The sequence below is a fragment of the Toxotes jaculatrix genome, chromosome 11 (assembly GCF_017976425.1).
Source record: "Toxotes jaculatrix isolate fToxJac2 chromosome 11, fToxJac2.pri, whole genome shotgun sequence".
Classification (NCBI taxonomy): Eukaryota; Metazoa; Chordata; class Actinopteri; family Toxotidae; genus Toxotes; species Toxotes jaculatrix.
Window position 1 is genome coordinate 16,143,980 of NC_054404.1, and position 20,800 is coordinate 16,164,779.

Sequence of the window (20,800 nt, forward strand, 5' to 3'; positions counted from 1 at the left end):
TCCTACAGAGCCCTTGCTGTTTGCCGCAGATTTATGGTCCAGTCTAACATGCACAGTATTGGCAAAGCATTAAACATGTCTACTCTTAATACTGTGAGCTCTCTCCATCGATAAGAGCCTTAATAAAAACATCCCCCTGGTGGATTTGTGTCTCTTTTTCACTTTCCACCCTCCGCCTCCCTCCTCGACAATATCCTCCTCTCTTAACCACTGTTTCTTCTGCTGCTTTGCTAGCAAGCTTCCACCTATTTCTCCCCCCACTCACCGCCTCAATCTCTGGCCTGTGCCAGAGGTTTAATGACGCTTGAATGCCACTGCGATGGAGTTTTCTTCTTCGCTCTTTTCTCATAAAGGATATTTAAAAGCCATGCCCTGAGATCAATCTATCTCAATGTGTCTCTCACGGATTCATTTCTCTTCCATCTCCTCTTTCTGTTTTTTCCTCTTCACTTTGAGATGGATAGCATTACCCTGTGTAACCCCTCTCCTTGTTTGGTTCACACACATCCTCTGCAACAGCCCCTGGCTGCAATTGGCACACTTGCTTCTTGCCACTCTTTTATCTAGTCTATAAATGCCTATTGGTACCCTAAAATCCTTCACTACCCCCTGTAGGCATCCGGGTCAGTTACGCCAATGAGAACTGAGCAGCTGTTCCCCTCCCACTTCTTTCTCCTTTGTGATCTCTGATGTCAGGATTTTGAGCATCATAAGCACATTTTAAATATTAACAAAGACCACTTTGCACATATGAATAATACAGCAGAGAGGGCAGTGGCTGGCCAGCGATCCCATCCCCTGCCGCCTGACGGCCATAAAACTAATGCACTGCTCTAGGACAGAATGTGGCCTGTTCGGGTCTGCTAGCAGGACTTGCCGAAGGAACTAGTCTGGCCCGTGGCCTTGCCCAAAGAGAGCTGTCTGTCTGTTTATTTATCACGGTGCCCAACCACCTGTCCAAATCTCTGCAGATGCAACAGCCTGGCAGCACTTTTGTTATGACTACATGTTTCAGAGACACTTTAATCTAATCTGACATCTCAATCTGTTGAGCGTCTTTGAAGCCAAATCTACTTTGGTGTTTGTTTGAGGTTAGCTTTGTTGTCACATTCCTTTCTTTCCATGCATCTAAAATTCATGTTTAAACTGTCGGAAAAATCGCAGAATTCTGTGTAGGAGAGCAACAAATATTTCAGTAGCCATTTACCTGCACACATATTATATAAAAAGAAGTGTGAGTATTCTTGCTGCTGCACTGTTGTTATTCAGGAACAAGAGGATTCCCACACTTAACACAAATGAGACAGCACATCCTTGAAGAGTGTCACTATTCATCCAGCCCTCTCTGGGAGTGTCTGACATGCTACGCTCCCTAACTCTGAAAACTCGACACCCGCTTCGCTACCCTCACCCTCGCTCTTCTCCTGTCTTGACCTCCTAGTCTGGACACTAGTCTCCTACCCCTCCTCCCCTCCCTCCTCAGAGCTTACTTGGCACCTGGTTATCTCCATTTAATCCTGATGTGTCACAAACAGTGTGTAAACACACACTTCCCGTATGTTGGTTTTCTAATTCTGATGAAGTCATTAATAATGACACATGCAGAGAGAGACAGTGGACATCAGAGTAGTTACTCCAGACAAGTGTTCCTGGCAGTCCTGGTAATTAATGTGTATGTCAACACAGAAAGAGGAGCTCCATAGCAGAAATGTGAGCTCAGCACATACAGGCAGAGACCGAGACAGGAGGGACTGGGGAGGGGGGAAGAGGGAGGGAAGGGGCATATGCACAATGGGAGAGAAGATAAATGCAATCTGTCTGTCCCATCATGTATTCCCTAAATATATCTCTACCTTCTTCCCTCCCAGACAGAAACTTTACTGGGGCACACTGAGCTATTGTCCCCCTGGTGTCCCTCCTCCTCCCAACTCTGCAATCCTCAACTGTTCATATCAACGTTTCTCATTTCTCATGCAAGGATTTCAGAACGGTCCACAATTTTAATAAACGTAAGCTGCTTTTCTGCTCTGACTGTTCAGGGAATAATACATACACGAGGACCTTGGGAGGTGCAGCAGGGGTTCTTATTGGCATTCAGAGAAATGGCCACAGACCCGGACGGACAGTCAGTGTGTCCTTCAAAAGATTACGGCTGTTATTAAGTAAAAAAACAAAAAAACAAAAACTGACTTCTTCACCAGAGGATCAGATTTATTTATTGTTTAAAGTCTTTCAACACTCATTGTTGTCCACATTGTTCTTTTTTTTACTACTGTAAACCGAGCTTAATCCACAATCCACTAAACCCTCAGATTTCTGCCTTGTATTTCAATCTCATCTGGCACAAGGAGGGGAGGAAATGTCGAGGCTGGCCTACTGAGGAAAATCATTCATCTAACACTGGAGATGGACAGTGTCACCTTGGTGTCCAGGTCCTGTTCCATCAGTTCACTGACAGTGACTTGCCCTGTGTGCCAAGTGATTTCATCTCTTTGAGAGCTGGCTGCAGTCTTTGATGGCATTAACACTGAACAATTCACTGATAAAAGTCTGCTCTTCCGTGATCAAAGCCTGTTGTGTTCAAACTGCAATACTATGTCGAATTAAATAATGATTAACAAAAGCATAAATGGTTTATGTTCAACTGAGTGAGTTCAGCATTTCAAAAAACACTATCACTATATTTAGATGCTGTATCTTGCGATGAGGAAAAAAAAGGAATAAATGAAAAGAATTTCTTCAAGTGCTCTTTCTTACTTTTCACCAGGCTTTTCTTTTTCTTTTTGGAGAGGCTAAGAAGGCATGGAGCAAAACCTTAATTACTCCCTGCGCACCGGGGGAGTTTGATTTTTCCGCTCCAAGTAGAAAAGAGTGCTCTGAGCTCGGGTCTACTGAAAGGCTGAAGACTTTGCTGAGGGTAACAAAAAGTGCCGGTCAGCACGCCACCCCAGACCCCTGCACTGTTGTAGGCATGTTATAATCCAAGATACATTCTTTTGAATTCACATGGACAAAAAGTTCGGGTCTGAAGCTAACTTCAAGGTTCAATACTTTTAGTAAAAAAGTATAAAGTATGAAGATTTTAGGACTTATTTGACTTCATCAGGTCAATATGAATAAAAAAACAAACAAGTACTCATTGTGTGTCTGTGCGCACATGAGTGTGTATTTTGTAAATATTGTGCCATGTCACATGTATACAGTATTTCACAATGAAAACAGTCCAAACTGATCTTGAAAAACTTACCAGTGCCAGACACGACATATCCCCCTAACAGCAGGCAAAGAACCAGAGGACCGAGACCTTGGTCACGCTGCATCCGAACAGAGAGCATCTTTTCCGGCTACGCCGTCGCGAAACGTCCCGGGTTGTCCACACAGGAGAACCTGCGGTGCTTTTGACACACCAAGTGACTCTTGTCCAACAAAGTCTTTATCCCTGAAAGATTTCTCAGGAAATGATGAAATACTAACGAGTCCAATGACTGATATGGGATGCCGTTGTTTTTGGCAAATAGTTCACTCTTGACGCAAACAGGCTTCAACGCTCAAAACACATCCATCACCAAGCAGCGTGTGAATGTCTGAAAAAGACTGAAAGGGTGTAATTTCCGTCCGAAATCAAAGTTTGAAGAGGTCCGCAGATATCACACCCTTTGAATATAAAGCAACAATTTGTCGGGACTATTCCTGGTGGATTTCATTTCCAGCTCTACCTGTACCCGGCTTGATTGAGAGCCATGAGCGCAGAGGTGCCACAAAAGTCACCAAAAAGTTTGACGCATCGCTGCCGTGAATTGAGCGATTACATTAGAAGAGTCACGACCATACAAAATAAGTACCACGGGATGATGCTGCCAGATAGCCGTGTACACTGTAGACTACAGACTCCCGAGTCAGTTCTGGGCCCCTGGGTGTCTTGTCTCGTCCCCCGTCCGCAAGGTGTAAACAAGAACACGGGGATCAACGCGGAACACAACGCCAGCCTCCGGACTACCAGTGCCCGCCTGGCCAATCATATACCATCCTCCTCCTCCTCCTCTCAGAGTGAAGGCTGAACAAGTGAAGGTAAACTAGTAGCAAGCGAGGAGGAAATAGATGGGAGGGGAGAGACAGAAAACCCGGACCCTAGAGCGCGCAGCACCGCTCTGGATTGAGGAGGAACAACCAAGGTTGTGCTGCAGTCAAATGAGGTTTGTTTTGTGAGTTTCTCTTATGAGAGTATGTCAATCAATCAATCAATCAATCAATCAATCAATCAATCAATCAATCAATCAATCAATCAATCAATCAATCAATCAATCAATCAATCAATCAATCAATCAATCTATCTATCTATCTATCTATCTATCTGACTATCTATCTATCTATCTGACTATCTGACTATATGTTTATTCTCAAATCTGGTGACTTAAAATACAATAACTGACAATCCCCTTTTCTTTGCTGCCTGTAATACGAATAGTGTGTGGATAGCTGTCGTGAGTCTATAAAGGGAGTCCAGCAGCACCAATCCTGGTTTATGAGAGCATATTATTTCCTGTCAATCCATCCTTCCCGCATCCCGTGGATCATATTTTACTCCCCGTGGCCACAAGAGAGCACCCTTTCATAAACGAGCCTGTCTCCAGCGAGGACGAGAACTGACTGGATCTCGGATCCGCAACACTCTTCATTATGAAAGTTGTTTCCTGTATGACTGGATGGTGCTGATAGTGTCTGATTGGTGAGTGGACACCACAGGGGGCCATGATGAAGAGGTCAACATTACTGTGGAAGCTGGGTGCTTTAATGCTGAGGTTTTTTGTTTTTCTTTTTTCAGAACAGTGATTGAGCAGGTAAGTTCAACTTAAGACTTCAGCTTCCCATCAATGTTGTATGAGGAGTCAGGTATTTTATTTTTCATTTTTAACACTGGAAAAGTATTTAGCTGTTGCACATTTCTGGCGATCACCTGTCGTTTAAAGCACTGCCTGAATGTACTTGAAGTTGGTGAAGTTTGAGTCTCTCCTTTCTGTCTTTTCACCTTGTGGAGAAAATCACCACTCCTGCTAACTAAACTAATTTCTGCTACACCTTTTTACGAACACTGTTCATTCAGCTGGCAACACGTCACTTTCTGTGCACCCTAAGTTTGTCCTGTGAGGCACCTACACTGGAATTTATGTAAACGCTTTCACTAACTGGGCATATGACATACAGATGGGTGACAAATTACAGAAAAAAATTAAAAGAACCTAGAATCATAAGAAGTGCAGATGCTTCCATATAGCACATGAGGGCTCATTAAATGGTTTGATGAGGATGAAAACGATGTAAATCGTACGCCTTCACAGTCGCCAGACCTCAACCCAGACAAACACTCATGGGAGATTTTGTAACAACAGTGCGCTCTGAGGCCATCATCAAAACATCAAATGAGGGAAGTAAGAATGGTGTTTCATCCCTCTGGTAGAGCTCCAAAAACTCTGAGAATCTATGCCAAGGAGAGTTTGCTTTAATCTGTCACCTATATATGCTGTATAATTGGGTGATAAAGAGCAGAAAAACAGACATTTCTATGAAAATGTCACAGATTATTACTTCCTGTCTTTTTCCAATGTACTCTCTATGGGCGTTATCACTCTCTGGCTCATACTGAGTCTTAACATTTATTCATTCTGTTGCTGAGTCACATTGATGGTCAGTGAGGGGGAGGTTTATCCTTGCATGACTGGCACCTTGAGACTGGATTAACACTTAAGGGTAAAATGCTCAAGATTAAATAAAATACTTAAGAGTAAAACAGAGTGGAGCCCTGAGTTTTAAGCAGACAGAGAGCCAGTATGTACGCACGCATGCTGCTGAGCCTAAAGCGAGGCCCTTCTCTAAGATGTGACAGTATCTGGCAACAGAACAGCATTGCTGTACTTTGCTCAAATCCAACTTCAAAGGTCATAATCCGTCTGGACAAGTGATGACTCCCAGTGCCTCCCTCCACCGATGACAATTATGCTGTTTCCTGGAGCACAGAATACACTCTGGATTATTTATTTATTCTCTAAGTCTTTATTGTGACTGGTGAGAGAGCAAGAGAGGTAAGACGAGAGGGACAGAGAACAGAGACACTGATGGAGACGGTGAGAGCGAGAGAGGTTATGCGTGAAATGGAGTTCGCAGGTTGTATTTGAGACAGATTTGCCTCCTGAAGCTGCAAATGCATTTTCTGTTTACATGTCTGTTCATGTCGTGCTCTGTGATTGTGTTTCTGTACCATTTTTACTTGTCTGTTTTTTTCATATTATAGCCCTGTACTGAACATTATATCTGCATTGAGTATATACCAACATGACGATATCCCTAGTCATTTTCAAATCTAGTCACTTAGCAGCGATCCGAAACACTTGGGCTGAGGAGCTCGTTCGACGGCCTTTATGTGGCTGACTTTGGTGACACATCTACCTTGATGAGGTCATACAGGATGTAAACACTTTGCAAGCTCTAATTAGACAATTTGCCCTCTCTTCCTTCTCTCTAATACGTATCCCCAATTATTACTGAGATGATGACAGCGTTGAACTTGCCATAAGTTATTATTTTGTTCTGCCCTTTGCTAAGACTAATTGAAGATATAAGTCAAGGGCAACCAATGGAAAACTGGAGAGGGAAGCTGGGGAAGAAAGAACCATAATCAAGTGGGATGGAACTCATATGTGGTGCACCATACAGAGCAGGAGACAATGAGAAAGCTAGGGCTATTATTAAGGCATAATAGGTTATCCACTGAGGACTGTTTAGCACCGTTGACTCTCCATTGCTTTGTGTTGCAGGCTTGACATAAAAAGGATCAAGCTGCCTATCTCTGTAAAACAGAGGGGGGCTAAAAATAGGAGGCATGCTCTAGAAGTTGCTGTGGAGATAATTGAATATTATTTTCAGGAATGATTAAGTTGACCTATCCAGTAGACTAATTATTTCTTGCAGGCCAGAGGAGAACTTGTTTAATAGATTTGGGTAGCAGTGAATAAGGCAAAATAAAGCTGCCAATCTACAGGCTCTCTGCTGACCAAGAAAACATCGTCCATGGATAAATGAATAATACAGATCATTACAGTTTGGGGAGGGGGATGATCACAGATTTATCTTGCGGCAGTGGTGTCTGTCAGTTTCTTTGGAATGTTTTCATGTCATCCAAATCACATAGAAATCCCCATATTATCTTTCTAATTTCCTAAGCCATGCAAAACATTTCTGTTTTGTGTGCCAAGCTTTTGAATCTCCCTCCATCACTATGTATTCGAGGTGAATTAAATTTCCTCTGTGCTGCTCAAAGTATTGAAAAATTAGTTTCAAAAGGCAATGTTCTTGTTCCTCTGGATCAGCGGTGGAAAATTACAATGTGCATTTACTCAAGAACTATACTTTGATTGAATTATGCTTTAATGTTTTTTCTCTTAATGGTACTTCACTACATTTGATGGGAAAAGTTTGTACTTCACTACATTTATATGGCAGCTGTAGTTGTTACTTTACATATCAATATTTTACATCAACATTTATATCAACATTTTCACAAGCTGCAACATGAAATGCTGTTTACATGTTATTATTAATAATAATACAATGATTCAATGATCTATGTATATATGATACTATAACAACATAAGTGATAATACATCAGTACTTCAACTGTGGATACTTTAAGCAGTTTGCTGATAATACGGTTTGCTGTACTTTCACTTATGAAGGATTTTGAAAGCAGGACCTTTACTATGTTTACACACAGTGGTGTTGCTGCTTTCACTTATGTAAATGAGCTGAATATTTCTTCCACCACTGCTCTGGATAATCCACAGACATCATTACGACCAATGAAAACTTTAGAAATAGTTTTTTATTTTTATTTTATTTTATTTAAATTATTGTTATTATTATAATTATTTGTACCAAGCTTGTCCAAAAACATAGTTAACTCTTTGGTAAAAACTGAATTAGCCAATATTCAGTTGGTGTGTGATGACATGACCATGTGCAGATGAAGTGAAGTTGTTCCATTTACTGTTTGTGTGTGTGTGCCTATTGTATAGGTCTATGCTTGTCTGTGTGTGTGTGTGTGTGTGTGTGCGTGCGTGCGTGCATGTGTGTTGAGGGTAAGACAGAATGTATGTGTGTGTACGTCCCTGTCAGTGTGCATTGACTTCACCTGTCCTCCACCACTGTAATCCCTGGGTACACCTGGGCCTTTGGGCTTCAGGGCTTTTAGCAGATTGCATGTGTCAGACTTGGGACAATTACACTGATTGTTGCCCTAGAAACTCTGCTCACCCTTTGCTTCTGGGGGGGAAAAAAAGTTAATTAAAATTAAAAGTGACAACAATGTGGAAAATGTGAGAATATATCTGCAAGCTGCTTTTAATATACATCTCGCTCCACCACACTGTCCAGAAGCAGCACCTTGACAGACAAATCCAAATGGTTTTCATAAACAGAGAGGTCAGTTCTGTTGCACCTGGATGAATTCAACACTTTTTACCCAAGTTTGTTTCAACTTAGGAGAGGTGATTAAAATGTAGACTTCACATAAGACCATAAAATCATATTTTATTTATATTTTCATAAGTAGAGAATTCATCAGCAACAAACATCATACCACAACCGATTTGATTGCTACGTCGGATTTACCTTCATGTCCAAACTGTATTCATTGACATTCAGGAAAGATTGGAGGTATAATGCTCATGTTATTCTCTAATTCTCTTCTCAGCCTTACACAGGTATGATTCATAAACAGCAGACTGAGCAAAAACATGATTGCCGTTTGTGCTGAATGTAGAGTGTAGAAGGAGAGAACATTCACAGAGGAGATTACAACTGTTTGATATCTCCACTCTGTTAAGATAAGGGATATGACTACATGGTGCACACATGAGGAATCCTCCAGCTGAAAGTGAGTGATGCATGTCGAGAAGCATGGATCATTAGGACATGAAACTCAGCTGTGTCTCACCACCTACAGATCATATCCGGTGTGTGTGTGTGTGTGTGTGTGTGTGTGTTTTTCTACACACTATTACTGCCTTATTGAGACACACAAAAGGGAAGAAAAGTGTTTGAAATACTGTAAGTGTTTATACAGTGTGAGCTGTTGGAAACAGAGAAAAGGAAAAGATGGATGTAAATCAAAGTGTTATGAGGTGGTGAGACTTGAAGCTGCAGTGAAGAGTGGGTGTGAACACTAATTAAACATAACATCTGTTGGAAGCAGAGACACTGGCAGCTATGGAGATGACGACCGTATCGTCGGCTATTAGAAACCACAATGTTACTGTCATTTTATATCAAACAAACTGCATTTAGTTGATTGATCGAAGGGGAAAAAACACATCCCGCGCGCTGAATATTGCCTCCGGTAAGTTTCACATGTGGGAGTTTTCTACCCACTGTGGGCCTTTGTCAGGTAATGTCTCAGTTTATTAGTCCTGATATGAACTATAAACCCAAATTTTGTTTATGATGAGGGGCGTCAGGGCATTGTTGAGTGATGATATTTCACGGGGGAAGCGTTATATACAGTTCATAATATTGGCTGCTCAGCACATTCACTATGCTAGTCGAGTCCAGACTTTAGAGCAACATTATAGCTTCATTTCTGTTTGTAGTTGTGTTTGTGGGCATATGAGTGTATACACGTGCGTGTTTATGTGTCTAGATTAATGACCAGTGGCATAGAAAATGCCACCGACTAGCGCTGTACACAAACAGCTTCTAGTTTTGTGACGATATAGGGAAATGCCTCGAGGTGAAAACATGACTTTTGCTGTCCTCTGTTGCTCCCTCCATCCCTCCCTCTCTTCATCATCCATTGCTGCTGTTCACCTGTGCCACCTCACTAATGATTGCTCAGCGGCTGTGAGTCTACCATGCATCATTTACCAGGAGTTCCAGAGAGGCGGCAAGAGAGAGAAGTAAAGAGAGAAAAAGGGGTCGAAAAGAAAGAAATTCCCTGTTCATGCAGTTGGGAAGGCTGAAAGGGAGCAATGGCGATAACCAGAAGGAGAGAATAAGAATAAGGAGGGAAGTTGACAGAGGTGCAGACACTAGGAGACAAGCGTGTGCTGCAAAGGCAGTGTAAAGGGAGAAGGTGAGAATAGGCTGCAGGGGACCAGGAGCCCCATTTTATTAATCACAGCCTTGATCTGGTGGGGAAAAGCTGACAGCTCTAGATGGAAATAATACTCAAGAGTTGCCACTACTGCACTTCTGCCTACCATAGAGAATGGGTGGAGACTGAGGCAAAACAATCCCCTGGAAAGAGAAAACTGTCTTGGCGTGAAATGTGTCATTTGTGATTAATATAATTGCCCAATCAGATTATTGTTAGTAAGAGTAAGAATACATTACATATAGCGTATATAAGAATTGCTCAGTATTTGGAGCTGTAAAACTCATGGCATGATTTGATATGTTACACCAGTGTCTCGACTTTGCAGGAGTAAAGACTGCCTATCAGCACGTTCCTGGATTCATTTACATGCTGATTTATAAAGCTTTCTTTGTCAATTTGAAATGAAACAACTGAGTTTTTCCTGACACATTTGAACAGTTTTCAGCAGCTACATAAAACAAAACAAAAGCAGAGTTTCACACTTTTGAAAAAAAAAAAAAGACTGCAAAAAACTGATGTGGTGACAAAAACAGGAAATATCATGTCTACTCAACTATCACAGCAATGAAATATTGAACTGGAAGTTTTTTTTTCTTTCTACCAAATGCATGATGAGTTGTTTGGTTCACCACATGATGTGGCTAGCCTGAACAGGACTCTGTGGCATCCCATGATGCAACAGAGCACAGCAGGATGGCATCATGGCTCATAGCACAATATCAGCCAGTCAAAAGAATTTAATATTATGATCCAGACATATTCATATTCATGTTGTCCATATCAAGACATAAGGACAGAGGAAAGTCAAAAGAGCCAAGTGATAATTTTTCCACATTCCTCATGCAAGCTGAATGGACACTATTATTAGCTGTCTGACTAGACAGCCAATCAAGTTGATAATAATAGGTTGGATTTCTGCAGACAGAGGATGGATAATGCAGGAGCTGACCCCGCAGTACAGCCAGCCAGTGGTCATCTTATTAGCCTATAAAAAGCTCAGGTGTGGGCGTGCTTTGTTTGCCTGGACATGGTCTCCCATCATACCAATATCACCTCATTTCTGGAGGTGGAAGCCAACACTGGTAGGGAGGGGGAGATGGGGAGAGAGTGAGGAGGAAGGAAGGCGATGGAAAAGAGGCTGAGGGGAAATATTAGCACTTTTACAGTACTAAAAATTTCTGATGAATGTGATTGCACTCAGCAGTGATAATACAGGTCATGTTTGTTATTAAATAAAATTAAATGAATTAATAGAAATTCTCCATAAGAAAGATGCGTTCTGAGCATCTGACCTTTCCACAAATTGCATTCTGCAATGCACATCTGTAAATAGGGATAATCAATGTATTGGCAGGTTGTTGGAGAAGCCAGAAGCTAAAGGGACAATCACGAGTTCATCTTGTTTCCATGCACGTGTTTTGTTCTGTGACCTTTGTGCTCTGGCAGTTGAGGTACTTTTTCATTTTAAGGGATGCAAATCTTTCTGTGGTGCAGTCAAATCCATGCAAAGCAGTCAGCTGAGGTTGAATCCGCAGAGGCCTCAAATCAGGAAGCGGAGATTACGCAGCATGGAATAAGGTCAAATTGTTGTGATGATAAGTTGTCTGTAATAAACAGCCAAACAACAAAATACGGACGCTGATGTAAAATGTATCCTCTTTTAAGGCCATTTCACCGGTGATTTGACTGAAATATCACTCTGCAGATGCAAATGAGAAAGGAGCAACAAAGTAGGCTTTTAAACAAAAGGTGCAGACCACATGGTGCACACAGCGCAGAATTGTATTTACAAATAATCCTCAAAATAATAGCAAGAAATACGAGCCACTTCTCATGCCACATGGAGAGAACTGCAAAATGTTCTCACTGAAATGGCAGAAAATTGATCTTTAAACATTTTGTCTTTTTTCTGTTGTAAGTAGAAAAAAAATCTCTAAAGAAACATTGTAGGAGACAGACAAGAGAACAAATAGAGAAGCACTATACAGTAACATAGGTCACAACCCCAGATGAAATTAATGAGCAAGTATCGCACCTGCTTATAGGGAAGAGACAGGGGTTGAAAAGGTGGACATCTGATGCCTGAGACGGACCTGCTCCTCTCATCTTCTACATGATTTTTATTGGCAGAATCACAAGGTGGTGGGTGTTAGTTGGGCAAAAACTCCATCTCTGTGAACTCTGACCTCCTTTGTAGTGCAATCTCACAGAGTTCAACAATGCCCGTAGAAAGTAATCCCACAATGTGACGAGCGGCAGGGATGTGAACTTGAAGCATCAGACCTCCAGTCCTTCTCCTGTCACATTTCCTGTGTTCGGGTTCTAAAGCAGCGCCTCCTGCGACTGAAAGAGACAAAGGAACACTCGTACAACTAACACTGTGAATAAGTGTGCTCCCGGGCTCCCACATTCCCTTTGGAGGGCACACCGCAGCCTTTCATCTCTGCTCCCCTCTGTATCTATCCTCTCATCTCTCTGCTTTATGTTCTGCTTTCCGAGCAGAGTTCAAACACTGGGGACCAGTTTAAATGCTGGAGGTTCCCACTTCAGTGCTCCAGTGAACTGGAGCATATAGTGAAACATAAAAAGCTCAGGCTTTTGCTCAAACCTCACTGTTTTTTTTTAAGGTTAGCCTCACATTTATGTGAATAGTCCCCCCCTTCTTTTAATTAAAGCATATAAAAGCAGTATTGTTACACTGAATGTTAAGTTCTGAGAAGTGGCCGTTAAAGACCGGGACAGTGCTGCATGGAAGCAGAAGGGCACAAATGGTGAAACCTAAAACAGGATATACCAGCACTATGTGATACAGCTTTCCAAATACACAGATGAACGAATCAATACGTGACAAAAAGCAAAATAAATGAAAGGAAGGAGGATGCACCTGGGTCAATAGATTTGCAGGTGATTGAGAGGAAATGGGAGCCTTATTGTGCCTTGTGTGTGTGTGTGTGTGTGTGTGTGTCTGTGTGTGTGTGTGTCTGTCTGTGTCTGTGTCTGTGTGTGCGCGTGTTAACATCGTGTGCAAGTTTGTGGTCACGCTTAAGACCTATATTACACAGCTGTCCTACACATGCGTCCTAAGAATGTGACAGTGTTTCTTGCGGTGTATCTAGTGGCTACTGATCTCTTGTTTGCTATCGACTCAATTTGAGTCCTTCTACAGGAAGTATTTTTCAGGAGAACAGGGAGACCTCTTTGCTGCAAACAGGCCTTCAAGTCCATCAATAAAGAGAAACAGAGACCAGTAGAGAAACAGCAGTGAAACAGAAAACCACTGTGGCATCCAAAAACACCTACAACAACAAAGACGATGCTAAAGACAAAAGCAAAAATCCACTTTTCACCCTCCACAAGAATTCCAAAATAAAGCACGTGCTTGATCAATCATTTTATCACTAATTAGATGCTACCATATTAATCTCATGCTTCTACAAATACAATTATATGGATTAGGTAAGAAGACATAATCTGCTGTTCAATCCTCATTACTCTGGTGATTAATCCACACTGATTACCTCATTTTAATTAACATAATGAAATACTCAAAATACCCTGCCAACAGTGAATGTGATCTTTGGTTATGTTTTGTGTACCCTGGAAGCATTATTGTTGTGTGCGTACGTGCATGCGTGTGTGTGTGTGTGTGAGGTGTGTGCTCTACCTGCCTGACAGAGGACAGTCCGCCAGTTGAAATTAGATTACACAATCACAAAAGTCCCAATCAAGGCTCATGCATATTTCATCCCCCCGCCTGGTTTTCATAATTACTTAATTAATTCCCAGCTCTAAAGAGATAGGCCAGCGCTAATCCCCCAGCCTCCCCTGGGGCTTCCCAGGACTGCTATAGATGTCCTGTCCCGGGATGCACTGCAGCAGAATAGACATCCTGAACAGTTGTGCGGACTATCACCATGGTGCTAAATCGGCTCTCTTTGGAGACCTCTATTCGTCCTCCTTCTCTTCACCAATGTAGGTTGGGATTCGCGATTCTAACTTCCAGGCAAATCTCTCAGCTCGGGTGGTGTAAAGACAAAGTGTTTCCATCCCACTGTGAGAAACATTCAGTGCCTGTACCCTCTTGGGTTTCCTCAAGAGCAGAAAGAATGGATTTTGACTGATCTGACACATGGCAAAATAGGGAGACGTACCTACTTGCACACTTTTACAAGCAACATGTGTTCAGCCAGTTTTCACTGCTTCTTCATCTCTCGTTCTTTCAGTACGGGTAACACGATGTCTCATGCACACAGTTTGAATAGAGACAGATAAGGAAACAAAAGGGAAGCTTTTCTTATGCACTCCCACATAGTTACATATTCGAATGCTCCTCAAATATCCAGCAAAACTAAATTTAAACTCCATTTCTAGACGCTTTGACATCAGCTTATGTTGTAGGAATGAATTACTTTTTCTAACTATTCTAACGGAGGAGAAATTTCTGTAAGCCCTATCAGCTATAGAATGATTAAGCTGAATCCAACAAGTTTCCCTGGATCTGTGGGAAAGAAAAAGGGATTACACAGAGAAACAACAGTCACTTTAACAGTCATGACTAATGCCAACACTCATAAGCTGCACAGCATTAATTCCCTTTGGCTTTTTAATGTAAAGTCTAATGAACCAGGCACAAGATTCCTACTGGACCAGGAGCTACTTAATCACTGATGAATGAACATAAGCAAACATAGCAACACTTATTTAATCCACAGCCTCCATGGTAATGTCAAATAACATCTATTACTAGAATTATGTTGACCCAATATGAGTGAGAGCACGGCCTTTCCTCCCTTGTTCCCATTTGAAAAATGTTCTGTCTCCTATTAGGCTGTAATTAGTAATTATCTGTGGAGTCAAATAATTTCTTTTTGAGCACTTAACAAATTAATTATATGTCCACCGAGGTACTAAAATCACCACAGTTGAGGCCATGTGTCAACACTGTGCAGAAGAACCGGTCACCTGCTGCTACTGTGCTGCCATTGTGCTGCATGAGTCCCCACAGCGGGACTCCAGCGAGCGAGAGTTTTCACGAAGGGACTGGGATAGGAAGGAGAGATGGTGAGAGACCAAAGACAGATTTAAAACACTCCAATCAATCAGTGATTTGACTCTGGGCTAAATCCATGTTGATAATTAGCCAATCAGAACAGGTTGGGCTGGTGGGAGCTGGCCAGACAGGTGCCTAAGGGCCCTCAGGGGGCCTGAACTGTCTCTTCCCTTCATTAACTCCTCTCGTCCTCTCCCCTTGTCCGCCTGATCCTGCGAGCAGCCGGGGCTGCTGGGTAATTCAGTCTCCAGTCTCTGAGGTGACCCCACGCCGCAGGGCTGAGGGAGCCGAGGATACAACACTTCTTTTTAACCTCTCTCTGACTCCCTTTTTTCTCTGTTTTCAGGACCACTACTGCTGCCTGTTGTTAGCTCTTTGTTACCAGGGTTGTGCTCAAATGGTCTAAATACCATGACCTTTTTATTTTTTCCTGACCTTCCACCCAGTCTTTAGATATGGAAGTCAAAGAAAAAAGATTGTAGCTCTTCTCTTTTGTATTTTTTTCTGCCTTCTTCACTTTCTCCCTGTCTCTCTGTCTGTCTGTCTCTCTGTCTGTCTGAGTGTAGAAATGCAATTTCCTCCCATCTCACTGTTTGCAGCTCTTTATGGGCTCTTTATTGCCGTTCTTAGCTGATTGCTCATATTTATTTACAACGAATGCAGTTATGAGGCAGGGATGTGAATGCAGTGGGCATATAAATGCAACACTCATCTCCTGTTAGCTCATTAGAATGTATTGCACAGCTTTCATCTAAACATTTTTTTCCTTTTGTCTTCATGACTGCAATTTTGCACCTCCAAGGATCCTCTCCTAGATTAAGACTGTCAGAAACAGAAGCTTTGTTCCACAAAAAAAACAGCCAAAAAACACGGAGGGCCTTTAAAGATGAGATACAGTCTTTAATATGTGTCAAAAAACTGAGTTGTCATAATATCCAATTTTAATAAGGATGTGCAGAGATCCTTGTCTCACAGAAATTCACCCACCCACGCATGCACGCACACATGCACACACAGTAATCAGCATGATTTCACATTATGGTTTTGCACATCGCCGTTAAAGCTGAGTTACAATGTGATTATTGCCTGTGACAAATGAAGAGGTTATATTCAAACTATTAAACAGCTCATAGCTTTTGATAGGAGACATATATGATCAGTTAAGGTGCTTCAGGCAGAGAAATGCTGTCTGTCTGTCTCAGTCTATTTTCCCTTCCTTTTCTTCTCTCGATCTCTCACTGTAACACCGAAGATAGATATATTTATAAATTTTGAATTATGTTAATCTGCAGTTTTTGAAGTTGGAAGGGAAGAGTACTGCAAACAGTGTCATCAGTTGTTCTCTCTCTCTCTCACACACAAATGTCTGTGTGTGCATGCACAAACACAAACACACACCGATACATAACCAGCCAGAACATGTTTTTCAAAAGTATGTTAATCTGTAGGTTTTGAAGCGCCACAGAACACAACATCAATTGAAATGATAATGCTGGAATTCACACATACACATGATAGCTTTTGCTATAGTAATGCGTAAAAGCAGCACACCCGATGGAAGCTGCATAGGGACACCACAAGTACCGCTTTTGACAATATGTGTATCTATCAATATAAATGCAGGTGAGATGACAGAAGGAGTGAGACATGCACACACAAAGTATGTGCACATGCACTCACTGTGACACACACTCACTGATGACAGGTGCAGTACGCTTCACTGAGCAGCTTTGGTTACTGACAGATTGTGGCAGGTGAGCAGGTCTAAGCAAAGCGACGACTGTCACCTTTAATCTCCCTAATCCACATGCATACACACACACACACACACACACACAAATACTCCCACCACTGGTGCTATACTTTTCTTTTTTTTTTTTTTTTTTTTTGCTCCACATCCTGCATGTCTGATTGCCATCCTGTCTGCTGGGGACTGGGACTACCCCGGGGAGAACCAGAGAAGAGCCAGAGACTAAACCGATCTACCTCTCCCTAGAGACTCTTTTTCTCTTCCCTCAGTGAATACACCCCCAAACTGCTGCTGCCGTCCCATCTCACCCGGCCCAGGCCCAGGCAGGCTCCTGCAGGGCATGCTTTAATGACTTCCTCTCACCTCCCCCTTTCTGCATTTAGGTGTGGCTACCATCTAAAAAGAGTTGGGGCGGGGGGGATTAGCATATCAGGGGTACAGATTAGAGCTTGTGTGGTGTGTACATGTACAGACAGAGGGTGGTAATGAGAAAAAAAGGACCTCCCTCCCCCTGCCCGAATCATATCCCCTGGTTTAATAGAGGGAGTTCAAATGGAACCACTGATAGAGATGCAGGGCTTCTTTATCTGTTCTTTACAGGTAGAGGGAGTGACCATGTTTTCTTCAGTTTCAGGCACAATGGTCAGATGCAGTGTCAGGGATTAATGCGATCAAAATGCCAGGCAACCAAAAGAGGAACAGAAAATAAGAAGCTCAGATTTCTTTTCGGCTTTGGTTGTACTTTGCCAGAATTATTTGACCACTTCGGTTTCATTTGAACAAAAAAAACAAAAAAACAAAAGGTCTTTCTTATTTCATTTCAAAGCACAACAGCAAATGTTTTCCTGTCTATCTTGTTCTTAGCGAGCTTCCTGCTGGTTAGGCTGGTTTTGGACCTTGTCCAGCTGTTCCAGCACTGCCCACTGCCACCCAGTGAGAGGCCTGGACTCCGTGTCAGTTGTGATTCGAGAGCCTGACCGCCGGTGCCATTGTCTCTGCCGCAGGGCCGAAGAGCTTCTTACCCCCATGGATTTTTCATTTGTGGATCTTGCAGAATCAATGTTCTGTTTTTGCCTTCCCAGACAGAGACCATGGATCAGCATTTTCTTTCACCACTCTTTATCTCCTCGTGTTTCTGTGTGTGTGTGTGTGTGTGTGTACCTGTGTGTTTATATGGGTTTTTTTTCCCTTAACCTTTCCCCACTCTTTCTGCCCTAAGGAAACAACATCCTTTTATGCCATTGCTTTATCTTCCTCCTCTTCCTCTTCGATTTTTGCACATTTCTGCCATGGTACCAGTAGTGAAACTACAAGACTCACGTTCAGTTTATGTTTTTTTTTTTTTTATAACCTAATCAGCCAACCAACAGGGTATTTAAACACGGAGGTATTTATTTATATAGACAAAATTTCTGTCTCTGGAGCCGTTCTCATCCAAGCAAAGGTCTGCATGCAGCAGAGGGAATAGCTGAAAATTCACAGAAAGCTGGGGAAAGTAGGGCAGGAGTCCCTCTTTGACAAACTAAATTGTTTCAACTGTTCTTTAAAGCACAGCGTGGGGCAGTTACAGAGCATTGCTTCCCCACCTGTTCTCTGCGGAGTTTGGTAGCAGGTATTTTTTCATCACTACCCATGGAGCCTTTCTTCCTAAGAGACTCTTAGGTGGATAGAAGTCATTGTTACCAACCTTGCACCTCAATATAACAGTGGCTATGTAACAGGGAGTCTAGCTGAGCTTTGCAACCTTATGGGCTTCACTGAACACAATGTAAATGATTCCTCTCTTGTGCTCCCTCAGTTCTGTTGTCCGGTGGATCACTGCAAGCACATAATGAGCCACATTTTACGCTTCCATGGTGGCAGAGTGGAGAACGGAAAAGTAAAGCTTTACAAAACTGCCTTTGTACGACTTGGACCCATTAGAAGTTGCTGTTGCTGCTGCTGCTGGTCACTACACAGATGACGTCCAAACACGAGATGGAAAACATAATTGCATCCTCACCACACTCAGACAAGCACTCCCTGCAGACATTTGGGTCAGTTAATTGGAATTTCACTTAGTGCCAAAGAACCATCAAGTAAGGCACTGGGTTTATGCTGGCCGCTGTTCATATTGTGCTGCATTAGGAATTGAAAACCTCCCACACTGCTCTAATTACCAGTCTCTAGACTGTTTGGGAGGCACAGTGTTTGCTAGTGAAGGAAAGAAGTGTTGGAATTAATTTAACAATTAGAAGACGCTGTCTATTTTAATAAACATGATAAACACTTAATTAATTTAAATGTATTACAGCCTACAATGTACTGCAAGCACTGTAGTTTGTATTGCTGTTTTGTAGTTTCTTACCTCTTCAGATAAGAAAACAGGTGAGAAAAGCTCATGAGTTTTACATGCATGTGCAACAATTTGTCTGGTGCAATACCAAAAGCACACAGTGTGTGTGTGTGTGTGTGTATATATATATGTATATATATAATGTGTGTATATATATAATGTGTGTGTGTATATATATATATATATATATATACACACACACACACACACACACACACACACACACACACACACACACACACACACACACACACAGAACTGCAAAGAAAGAAAAAAAGTAAAGCTAGAGTGCATCCACTGCCCCATACAAGAGGGAGTTCAGGTTTGCCGGCTACATCACTGAGGAGACGGGATACACGGACAAAATATGAGTCTGTACCATTGACTGACTTTATTCAAGCTTAAGGTGTTTGGACAGCACCGGCAAGGAGTAAAAATACATTAACATTTACACAGGGGTGATATTCTGAGTGTTCTACTCCTTCCTTTTTTCATATTTTGGTTCTGCGCCTGGTTGGGATGTGCATATTTTTGTCTTTCCCTGAGGTGAGGCCTCTTCCACAAATCGCACCTCTCATCACACTCTCCACCTTCCACCACACACAACTCCTGATTATTTGCACTTCTCTGGTGACCATTTCGTCATGCAGCATTGTCATGTCCCAGCCGTTATATGCTACAGCCAGATAGTATCAGTGTCCAGCATTATTTCCGAGACTCCCTTCTCTGTAGCCAGGGGAAGCGTTAAGGGCAGGCAGAAAGCTGTGCAGGTCTAGTTTCACCTCCTCATTCTTCCTCCTCCACCACATATTAAATCACACCCACTCCCTTAGAAAGCCAAGGGGCCATAAAAAGCACCGCAAGAGAGAGGAAAGGAGGAATCATTACGTGCAATTTATAAACCATTAAGAGCTGTATTAAAAAGCCTGCAAGCTAATTCGCCCAGCGGTGGGCTCTGGCAACGATGGTGGCTAAGGGGGAGAGGAGAGTTCATTTAGGGAGTGTGTTTTGGCCACTCAGAGTATGTGTGATATTAATAGGGTCCGGGGGGTCACCCTCTGCTCTGATACCCAAGTCAGCAGTGGGAGGGCAGAGGGAGAACATGAAGGCTGACAGACAGAGAAAGAGAGATGGGAGGAGAGGGGATAAGAGAGTTGAAGAGGTATGATATTGCTCACCCATCCCACCTAGTCCAGCTGATCATCTTTTAAAAGTAAGTGTTATGTGGTTTCACAGCTGCACAGTTTAAACTGGGTATGCTGGTGAAATAAAAGCCGGAATGTGCCTTTTCAGCCACGCAGACCTCTTGGTGGGTCCATTATTACAACCTTATGTTGTGTGGACAAGAACAACTGAAACCCACAGAGATTTATTTTAGATTGCAGGGAAGAAGCCGAGATCTCTAAAAACATCAAAGATGTCAGGCTTAAATTACAGGAAAATATATATAAAATAATGCAAAAAACATTCAACTTTTCCATTTCATATAATAGCACAGCCATATAAATGTCATCTTCGGTC

The 20,800-nt window shown here is 42.3% G+C and overlaps 1 protein-coding gene across 2 annotated transcripts in view; it reads right to left on the reverse strand.

Annotated features, from left to right (window-relative positions):
* The window catches only part of unc5b (unc-5 netrin receptor B), a 47,095-nt gene extending 43,071 nt beyond the window's left edge, over positions 1-4,024 (reverse strand). For both annotated transcript variants that reach the window (XM_041050400.1, XM_041050399.1), the window contains exon 1: positions 3,248-4,024. In XM_041050400.1, the coding sequence (XP_040906334.1) occupies positions 3,248-3,335 (88 nt within the window). In that variant the 5' untranslated portion in view covers positions 3,336-4,024. The remainder of the gene's footprint in view (positions 1-3,247) is intronic.
* Between the last annotated feature and the right edge of the window lie 16,776 nt (positions 4,025-20,800).